Here is a 10940-nt window from a genome sequence, read left to right on the forward strand (position 1 = left end):
AGACCTATAGACGTCCTGGATCTTCTCCGGGATGGACCAAAGGAACGTGGATTCTTCAAACTGTACTTTAAAAATCAACTTACAGCACTAAAAAAAAGGTGATAAAGCTAGATGCTAATCTTTACATCAATTAGGTCACTCTATGCCTGGAGCTCATTTGCCTTGCAAATACTCTATTGTTACATGCTGGGTCCCTCCCTACTCGCTTAAATGACTAACTCCACCCCAAAAAAGAAGAACTTTTGCTGAAACTGCTGAAGGAGAGACGGATCCTGCCCCTGCAAGCATGGGGCCTGTCAGCTACTCATCAGAGACCTATGACTTGGTGAGTCGGGCCTGGCTTTGCTTGTTTGAGAGGATAACAGGGAGAGCAGGTAGAGCTGGGGTGGGCTGAAAGACCTGGTTTCTACCTGTCCGCCTTCTCACCCTCATGTTGGCAGAGGGAGAGCTTGAGCGATTTCTTACGCCGATGCAATCAGCCCTCGCATCCTTTAAATCCAGACTTGACCGAGGAGGGGACTGCAAGCGACAGCGCTGCGCTTGCGGAGAGCAGGCGTAAGGTGGCTGCAGCCACTGTCATCCAAGGGTGCCAGCTGTTCCCTTGGCGACAGCTGCCTAACTGCCAGGACCTCGTGCGCAGATGTTCTGGCGAGCGCTGAGCCTGAGCGCTGTCCTTGCATGGGGACCAAGACCACAGTTGCTGCCGAAGGGCCAGGCAGCTCGCTGGGAGAGCCGGGCTGCTGCAGCCCCATCCCGCGCTGCCAGCCTGTCCCAAGTCTCTGTTCCCTGCTGCCCTGCTCTCTGCACAGCCATTGATACAACGTGGGCGTAAAACACTCATTCTGAGTCGGACGCCTTTTGCACCAGCCTTCGGTGGTATAAATGACTGTGCACACAGCGTGCAAAGCCCTGGAAATCTCATCTAGTATCTTTACATAACAGGAATACCCAAAGCAAACCCAATGCTATCTCTCCGCTTGTGAAAACCCTTGGTACGACTACACGCACTCCTACCCCTGCTTGCCTTCTCCACGAACAGGCTGCCGTAGACTCTGTTGAAAGGGGAATACGCAGTATATTTACAAGAGGGGCATTTTAAAGAGGGGAAGATAAATTGCAAGTACTTCCTCTAATAGGGAGCAATGACACTGTGTATTCTGCCCCGCAGTTCTCTCCCCTGCGTTTGCAAGTGAAAGACAGCAGCTGCACCTTTTAGAGTATGTTGTGCTATCCAAGGGGAAGTCCGCAGCACTATCATTAGCCTGGTTTTCAAACGTTGCAGCTCAGAATTTATTTTTTAATACAGTGGCTCTCTGCAGCAGACCTCAGCTTTTGTTTAGTTTCTCTAAAGAGAGAAATGCTGGATTTAATTTTTACTGATTTTTCTGTCCCTCCTTTGTCCTATATGCCAGGGAAGAAAGGAGATGTGGGGGGCAAGCCCTACCCTCCTTATTTTTTCTGATTCATCCAGTATAAAAATCCTTTGCGAATGGTGGTCGTTTCCTTTAGAACTTTTTTTGCAGAAGACACTTCTCTCCCTGACCTCTGCTGAAGTTCAGTGGCAGCGCTAATGCTTGCTGAGAGGTTAAAACCAAACTCAAACCTTTTTCATCTCCATGCTGGTTTGTTCCTCCAGCTGAACTCTCCATTGGAAATCAGTCCCACCACCAGAAAACCAGTGAAGTTGAAGCGTGCTGTCTGCCTGCCCACAGGGTGTCACGCGCTATAAGCAAGCGACTGCTTGTGGCAAAATTGCGTCGTTTTTAACGCAGGGGGATTAAGCAGCACTGGGATTTGTTCTTTGTATACAGTACTTTCCAGAACCTTAGCTTAGTGATTTTACCTCTGCTGTGAACTATTTTAAGTTATAAAGGAGACCCCGTGTGAGGGGGAGAAACTCGGCTAACTTTGGGACTGAGCGCCAACAGTCAGGAGCCACAGCAAGAACACTTTTATACCTTTTCTCAGACTTCCTGCAGTCGGGAGTTTGTGACACACGTTTCCTACCTCTGCCCCCTGGGAGCTTCCCAGGTTTGGCTCCCTCCCTGGGACAGGCCACAGATCTCACATGAACAATGCCACATTTGCTTTGGTGGTGCTGTGTGTTGCTTTACTTACACTCGACGCTTGTAGCAGCAACCTACCCACAGAGGTTTGCAAAAAAGGCCTCAACGGCGTCCTGTCAAAGCAGCGATACAAACCTTGCCCTGTGCACTCACCAGAGAGGATCCCTTGACCGATTGAGCAAGTAAGTGTGGAAGGAAAAATGATGAGAATATTTGCACCAAAAGGGCATTTATCTCAGTATCGCCCAGTGAGTGCAGCGAGGGCCTCACCTAAACTTGGATACCGTACAGGACCACTCGTCTCTGTAACCTTGTGGAAAAGTAACATGCCCAAAGCGATAACCCCATTTCTCCATAGCAAGAAAGCTTTGCCCGCTTAACCCTCCTCAGCTGCAGACTAGAGAAACAAAAACATGGTTGTGGAAAGACCACCGAGATCTCCACCAGGTCCCCTGAGGTGCTGCAGGCCAGTTTTAATTGTAATGGGACCAACATGACTCAAGAGCCATAAAGGCACCTGCGCTACAGTAACGTGGCATTTCCACAAGCTTTGCTCTTAGTCGTGGGTTTCCCTAGTTCAGCACCCGGAGAAGGGATGAGCAGAAGCTCTGTCAGTAACTTGCACTGATGAGGGGAATTTCAGTTTTAAGGCTTTGGGAATGAAATGTGCTTCTCCCAGCCCTGGCATGGGCTGGAAGGGAATGACTCACGTGGAAAATCCCTAATAGTGCACTAGCTGCTTCTCTTCTGCAGCCAAATGTTTTGTCGCTGGCAGTTGTGGGGAACCGAGAAAACCAGCTGACACGCGGAGACCGGAATAACTCTGAGATGTGGGTTAGAGGGGAAAAGGGATCCCTGAACAAAAAGCACACAGGAATGGGCTTCCCAGGCATGCACTTGACTGCTCAGTTACAGAAAAAGGCACCACTTTATCGCCTACCCCCAAACCTGGCTGCAATTGTATTGCAGGAGACCTGTGCAAAGGTCCCCCTGTGTGCACACTGTTGAATTCTCCCATCCCAGATCAGGCAGCCACCCGCTTCCAGTCCTAGAAATGGGAATCGCAGCAGAGTCTCCAAAAGCCTCGGCTTGTCACATTCAGTGCATCTCCTGCAGCTCTGGTCCCTGCACTTTCTGTCTCAGCCTGGACTCTGACTTTTCATCCTCTTTTATTTGTCTCCAACTCATCTCTGTCCGCTCCCACCCACACTCGCTGCTCTGCTCGGAGATGCACATGAGAGGATGCCTCAGACACAGCTCGGCGCACGCTTCCCCTGCCCGCGGAGAGTGGCTTACAGTAAGAGCCCTACCTGCCATCTTATCAGCAATCAGATGGTGTCTGATAATGGCACTCAGCCTCCGCACCTCCAGCTCCGAACGCAAGGCGATGCTGGAAACAGTTCAGCAGCCAAAGCCGTTGAACACCATGCAGGCTGCCTGCCCATGGGCCGTCGTCGATGGCGCTGGCGTGGCTCCAGGCAGCGCTCCGACACTCTGGCCAGCAAACCCGGCCATTTCCCATCATTTCCTTTCTCCCTTTAAAGCTGGAACCCTCCAACCTCTCCCCAGTGAAGTTACCCATTCCAACACACGTTCTCTTTGGGGTTTTCAGCACGGTCACCCATGCGTCCTGAGCAGCCTGGTTTGGTCGCTGTACCAAATTGCAAAGGTTTTTGGTTTGGTTTTGTTTTTTTTGGGGAGATTCAAGGATCCGGCCTTGGCCAACAGATCACAGGTTTGTGTGCGTGTTGGTAACTCCTGACGCAGGGTCCAGGTACAGACTAGGCAGGAAGTATTTTCAAGCCAGGGAGAAAACAAACTGGGAGGAATTTCTAAAGGCTTTCGTCTTTAGCAGCAATCTCCAGTCTCCAGAATCATACCCTGAACTGGAAAAATAATTGTTCTCTGGGAATATGAATGCTTCTCACCAAAGGCTTGCAGCCTCACCGTTACGTTAGGGGAAGACAGTCACGTGCGTTTGGGCAGGGAGGAGGACTCTTGGCCCCCGAGAGGACCAGCTCTTGCCCGTTCGGGAGGAAGCACCGTGGCATCACAGCACAGCGGCAGCACTGCTGGGTGCAGAGTCGGTGGGGAACGGGAGCGTGGCAAGACCAAGAGTAACTTGGGTCAGACCAAAGTCTCTCTGGCTCAACGCTCTTTCTGGCAGTAGCCAAAGGTAGAGGCCCGGGGAAGAGGGCAAGAGCTGGGCAAGCTTATTCTGCACTTTCCCCAAGGGCTCGCTCACCCTCCTACCGTCCACTGCTCAGGGACTGCCTGAGCCAACTGTCTGCTCTGCGTGTTCGGTAATGCTCCGTAGACTTCTTCCCCATCAACACGCCCGGGCTCCCCTCGGAGCCATGCAGACGGTTTCAGCAGCACAGCAGTTCAAGATGAGCGCTGCGGCTGCGATGTCACCTTTTTACCCCAGACAGTCGCGTGCAGAGGCACCCAGCGCGTCGCCCAGGGAAGGCTGCCTGAGAGAGAAGAAACATAAATCACCCTTCTCTGGCTAGGCACAACGCAGGACTCGAGGCTGGTCACGGTCATTTGGCTTAGCAGCACATGGGGGGAGCAAAAACCCCCCAAATCAGCTCTAAAGCTGTTTAAAGCAAGGCTAGTATTTTTAGATGGGAACTTTGGCTGACGAGGGAAGGAGCAACAGGTGCAAACGGCTACAGCTGGCAGTGAAAGGTATGAAAGCAGCGAGCAGAGGCTTCCGCTGTGGTTGACGCTGAAGTCTCAGCGCTGGTCTCCAGAGAGGGTGTGGGTGGGGGAGCTCAGGGTAACTGCCATCGAGCTCTTCCCAGTTGTCACTAATTTCTCAGCTTGCCGCAAGCCTCCTGTGCCGCTCTCTTCTTCTGCCCGTCTGCATCCGAGCCCTTTGCTTTTGTGAATGCCCAGCTCCTGCGAGGTGCCTGAGGCCAGCCGGACCGTGCCCACCGTGCGGGGGGCTCGTCCTGAGCATGACTGCAGCTTTCTGGCACTCAGGACTTGTGCGCAGTCTCAGCCCGAATACAGGCTGCTCACCTGGCAAAGAGCTACAAGCAGGCCAAGCACAAATCACATCTGCAGCGGCTCTATTGCACTTTCCTTACCGGGTATCAGCCTGGGGTCCGAGTGGTGCTTTCAGATTCCCTTTCCTGCTCTGACTGCAGTTAATTCAGAACCGCAAGGTTTACCAACAGAACAGTTTTCTCGCTCCAGCATCCATCCCCATAGCTATGGCACCACAGCACCTCAGAGGCATTCCTCCAGTCGTGTTTGAACAGCTGCCCCACACCTTTCTCTGAGTGCGTGGAAAGCGATCCCAAGCATGGCTGCTGCTGTCCCCACCTCGCCTTGCTCTGCCCCAGGCAGCTCCAAGGTCTCCGAGGAGGAGAGGCAGAAGGGGACAGGGTCAGTGCACGTAACTTGAGGTACAGATGTGCTCTGTGGTGAATCCCACCACCTTCGTACCTGACAGCAGACAGCAGGCAGGACAGGGACAGTCGGTGTCAGAAATGGGTGGAAAGATCGGGAAAGCTGGTAGAGGAGGGTTCCGTGCTGTGTGAGAAAGCAAAAGCCACCAGCAGGTAACTCAGCAAGAACCAGAACATGGCATTGGTCATCTTTCTGGACACCAGAACATCCCCAAATACACTAAAGATTACAGACTGAGCAGCCCCCGCTGTCGGAGATCGGGACAACCCTCTCCATGTGCTGCTGCACCTCATGGGACCTGGCACCAGAGGGGCCTCCCAGGTCATCACGCCGCAGACAGGCAGCACCTCCTCCTGACGCAGGCGGGCTGCAGGATGTGGGGATGCTCTGCTCCAGGTTTGCCAGGTGCAGTCGAGGGACTGGGTTCTCATGTTCAGAAACTCCCCTCCGGTAACCAGACTATGTCTCTGTTCCCCAGAGCCAGGTGGAGCTGAGCGGTTACTACGAAGCCGAGAACACCACCCCTTCTTTGGAGGGCTACTTTTGCTTCAACCCAGCCTCATCCGTGGTCGGCAACCAGAGAGACCCCTTCAGAAAGGTCTTCATGCCCCTCATCTATCTGCTGATGTTTGTGTTGGGGACTGTGGGCAATGCCCTGGTCCTGGTCATTTTAGAGAGGTTCAAGCGGTCTCGCACTACCACGGAAAACTTCCTCTTCCACCTCACCCTGGCCAACCTGGCACTGTTGCTCACCTTCCCCTTCAGTGTGGTGGAGAGCTTGGCCGGGTGGGTATTTGGGAAATTCCTCTGCAAGATCCTCAGTGCTGTCCACAAGATCAATTTCTACTGCAGTAGCATGCTGCTGGGTTGCATTGCGGTGGACCGCTACCTGGCCATTGTCTATGCAATCCACACCTACCGCAAACGCAGAGCTCGCTCCATCCACTTCACCTGCATGGCTGTCTGGCTCTGCTCGCTGCTTTTGACCTTACCCGATCTCATCTTCATGGAAGTCTGGACAGATGACAGCAACCGCAGCATTTGCTATTTTCCAGAGGTTGGGATCGATGGCAACAACGTTTGGCTGGCAACCCGCTTCCTCTACCACACCGTGGGCTTCTTTGTGCCCCTGCTGGTCATGTGTTACTGCTACATGGCCATTGTCCGGGCTCTGTGTCAGTCCCAGCGCCTGCAGAGGCAAAAAGCTGTCCGCGTGGCCATCCTGGTCACAGGTGTCTTCCTGCTCTGCTGGAGCCCGTACCACATCGTCATCTTCCTGAACACACTTACCAAGCTAGAAGCCTTCACCAAGAACTGCCTCCTGGAAGACCAGCTGGACACGGCCATCATGGTGACAGAGGCCATTGGCTTCACGCACTGCTGCCTCAACCCCATCCTCTATGCCTTCATTGGAGTCAAGTTCCGCAACGACTTCTTCCGGATCCTGCAGGAGCTCGGCTGCATAAGCCAGGAGACCCTGCAGGAGATCCTGGAGGTGACAAGGAAGGGCAGTGGGATCGAGTCTGACAACACCACCTCCATCTCCACTTTCTAGCTGGGAAAGGCTGCCTGCAGGGCAGAACCGGCCTGGGGCTTGCCTTCCCAGTGGCACATGTGCTGTGGCCTCAGTCCCAAGTTTCACAAGCGTCCCCACCACTTTCTTCACTCCTCAGGAAACTGAGGTCCGATAGCCACCAAACACCCAAATCCCACCAGATACCTTCCCTGGCTCCTTCTGGTTCTCATACCCATAGAAACCTGTCTGGCAGCTATCGGAGAATGCTGGCTGTCCGATGGTCATTCTGGCAGGGCCGGATGAACCCGAGTGGGTTGAACCTGGCATTTCCACCTCTCCCTCGAAAAACTGACTGCAGGCGTCCTGTGCACGGAGCCAGGCACGAGACTGGGGTGCCGTGGGCAAGGAGAAAAGCGCAGCCAAGTAAATGTGGAGTCGTGTCAGTGAGCGAGGACTGATGACAAAAGCTAAGTAGGTCTCCATTTCACCGGCGCAGGTTGGTAGAGACATACCCGAAGGAAGCAGCAGGACTCAATGGCTACGGCAGCTGGAACGAGAGATGCAGGTAGGACTGGCAGGGGATGCAGAGCTCACTCCAATAGCATGGGCACACGGTGCTGGACAGTCTCTGGCTGCAATATTGCTCCTCCTGCTGCGTGACATCCCCCCGGCCAGCCACGGCACGTTGATTTTCCCAACTTGGCTCACGCTTGGAGGTCCTGCCACGGACTCAAAGATTTGACTGTCGCAGATTCCTTTCCTGACATCAACTGCATCCTTTCCCGCTCACTTGATGGGTTTTACTGCCGTTAGGAGCTCCAGTGAGCGACTGCTGAACTGAATGCCTGACTATGCAAAAGCTTTCCTTTACGGAAGAAAGCTGTCTAGAGAGACAGCTTCTATCTTGTGACTGAGCACAGGGGAGATGAACCACACGGCTTTGTGAGGCTGAAGGCGTAACTTTTTCTTTTTTTCAGCTAGTTGTACAGCACTGTGGGTTCTGAGAGCAAGGAGACTCATTGCCCCAGAGTAAGGAAAAGGGCTCATTTGCATAATTTCTGCTTGTTTTTAGCAGGCTGAGAGGGAATGTAGCGTTTTGCTTTGCACTGTGCTTTCTGATATTTTTGCTCCACCTGCATCTACGGGGCTTTCAGAGGTTTAGTGCATCCAGGTTTACACAGAACAAACCTGCGCGCTGATCTTGCCCTGCACCACAAGTATCCAGCAACTGCTCAGATCAGGGCTGCTTGATAACAATTTGGTCCAAAATAAGAGTGGCAGCTTTCACCATCATTAATAATTGCACCGCAAGCTGGCGTGCGGTGCAGCCCTAACAGACTTGTGCAGCCCGCTGCTTCCTAGTAGGTCTTGTCACAGTATAACATCGAAGTGCGTACAGAGCGGTGCTCCATTACATTTCTCTTGCTAGCTAAGCAGTGCTGTGGCCTGAACTGTACGAGAGCCATATGTACCAACTGTCACACGAGCACAACCCTCATCACAAGCACACTTTAAAATCCACTCTACCATTCACCTCGCTTTTTAAGCAAAGTCAGAACAACGTCAGTTCTCCTGCTGCAGCAGGAATTTTCTGCTAAACTCACTTCTCAAGTTCAGCCCACTAACAAAGGGCTTGCTCGCAGCCGAACTTCACCGTACCCAAGGGCCCCGCTAAAAAGACCAGCCATTATGGAAGGGGTCACATTACATCAGTCCAGCTCAGGCAGAGATCTCAATAGCTCGTTCTCAAATTGTGACTCGAGGAGAAAATTCCCCAAGCATAAGGCTTTTATACAAAGAGCAGTCCACCATTTCCTGCAGCGCTGCATCTTCAAAGCTGAAACCTGCAGGTAATGGCGACCGTGGTTGTCCAAGCACGTATGCACAGTAGAGGAAGAGCAGCTCTCTGAAGTCTGCCCTTCCTATCTCCACGGCTGCACTGGTGAGCAAACCCATTGCAGATGCATTGTAAACACCTCCCCAGCCCCGGTTCTGATGGGAACCATGTTCCTACACAAAAATGTTACTGAAGAATTCAACAGTCAGAGTGTAAAATCCTTAGTGTTCACAAGGTAAAAAGAAAATCTGCACACAAAATAAGGATGAACAGATTACGCATCTATTGTTACTATAGTTTTTAGTACTGGTATGGTGGTAAACTTTTAGAAAGTTTTGACGTGAGCTGTAATAAACAGTTAAATAAAATACTGTCTTCTCATGTACAGTGCTTATAAGTAGTTGTCTACAGTCATGTCACTTTTGCAAGGGAAATGCATCACAGAGAGCACTAAGAGGGTTGATGGCACCTTTCTGACAAGCGTTGCTGTTCGCACATGGAGACCGCAGGGCTCGTAAGAGCACCTTGCTCAGATTTCCCTTCACCAGTGCCACAGAAGGCTCCGCTGTGTTCAGAGTCAGTCCAGACCTACGTTAGGCTCCCTGCTTTACAGAGCCTCTTCCACCGACTGCAGCACTTCCTACCCCAGTTTTACAGCAGCTGCTAACCTGAGTGGAAAGCCACCCTTGCACCCGTGTTTGGCTCAGCCAGCCTGGGGAAGGCTCGGCTCGGAGCTGGCAGGCCCTTCCCCAAAGAGCGGGCATTGCTCCTCCTGCAGCTGACTGCAGCCAGCCTGCTGAATGGTGATGAGAAGAAAGCAAGAGGAACTCTCCTTCACCGCAGAGGAAGCTGGGCTTTCCACTCAGCACAATCCTCCCTGTCTCCTTGAGGTTTGCATGGCCATCACATGCCTTAGCCCAGAGTGGGCTTCCCCGCTAAGCGCTCACGCTGCCAGAGCCACCCCTGGACACCGCAGCCCTCAGGCAGACCTTCTGGCTCCCCCATGGAGCTCTGCTCAGCCCCCAGCCCACCACTACCGAGTGAGGCAGATGGGCTCTGCTTCCCCCGGGCCGCTGGGAAGGGGCACTGAGGGCCGAGGGGAGCTCTGAGGCGGCTGCTGCAGGGAGCGGGGAGGTGGCGTGCAGGCAAGGCCACGTCACCACCATCCACAGCGCACGCTCATGCGACCCCGTCCCCGGGCTGTGCTCTGCAAGCAAGACTGGAGCAGACAACCCAGAGAAAGCCCTGGTCCCTGCTGAAGGCAACCCCGAAGAAGGGGACACAAAGACCCCCACAACAGCACGCTGCTCTGCATGTCCTACAGGGTGACCGAGTCTCCCAGGAGACAGAGCTGGGGTGTTTCAGCAGAGCATCCTGCTACACAGGCGCAGTGATCACGGGACTGTGGCAGGCAGTGGAGCGTGCACCGACGAGCGCAAGCCAGGGAACGCATGAATGAATGCGTGCCTGGGAGTGCTGCAGAGAAGGGGCTCTCCCCATGCCCTCCCACTCCTCCCAGCAGCTCTAGCACCCCCTGCCCCGCCATGACTCACACAGAGTTTCATTTTCCTTATCAAGAAGACGACCTACTTCCTCGCCCCAACCTCCCAGAACCAAACAGATCCTAAAGCACTTCAGTGTCTGTACTGCTGCCTGCCTGTGTCTTCCTTATTTTGAGCACAGGTGGCCCTGGACATATGACACCACAGCCACCAAAGCCCATGAGCTTGGGTACTGGGCAGCATGCCAGGTGCACCACCCTGGCTCTGCGCACAGACAGCAGCATGACCCCTTTCTCTCTCTGAGCCCCGAGAACCGGCCTCTCACCGTGCTGCCGTCACAGCGTGCTCTGCATTTGCTCTGGCTCCCCACAAGCATGCAGCAGCTACGGCACACGTGAGCTTTGCCAGGCCACGAAATGCCCAAAACAAGGAGGGACCATGGGGCTCCAGGCACCAGCGGACAGCTTGGGCAGTGAGTCCCTGCTCTAGGTCACCTCTCCGCTCTGCAGTCCTGCCAGGGACTTGAGGTGTCCAGGGTAGCCCTGCCCCCCCCCCCCCCCCCCCCCCCCCCCCCCCCCCCCCCCCCCCCCCCCCCCCCC

General features: G+C 53.8%; 1 protein-coding gene across 1 annotated transcript; it reads left to right on the plus strand.

Annotated features, from left to right (window-relative positions):
* The first annotated feature begins 222 nt into the window (after nt 1-222).
* Nucleotides 223-7041, plus strand: CXCR5 (C-X-C motif chemokine receptor 5). The gene is made up of 2 exons (XM_009273353.1): nt 223-325; nt 5965-7041. Exons 1-2 carry the CDS (start codon nt 287-289, stop codon nt 7039-7041), a joined length of 1116 nt encoding a protein of 371 aa, XP_009271628.1. The 5' UTR covers nt 223-286.
* The last annotated feature ends 3899 nt before the right edge of the window (nt 7042-10940 follow it).

Source organism: Aptenodytes forsteri, unplaced genomic scaffold (assembly GCF_000699145.1).
Source record: "Aptenodytes forsteri isolate BGI_AS27 unplaced genomic scaffold, ASM69914v1 Scaffold187, whole genome shotgun sequence".
Classification (NCBI taxonomy): domain Eukaryota; kingdom Metazoa; phylum Chordata; class Aves; order Sphenisciformes; family Spheniscidae; genus Aptenodytes; species Aptenodytes forsteri.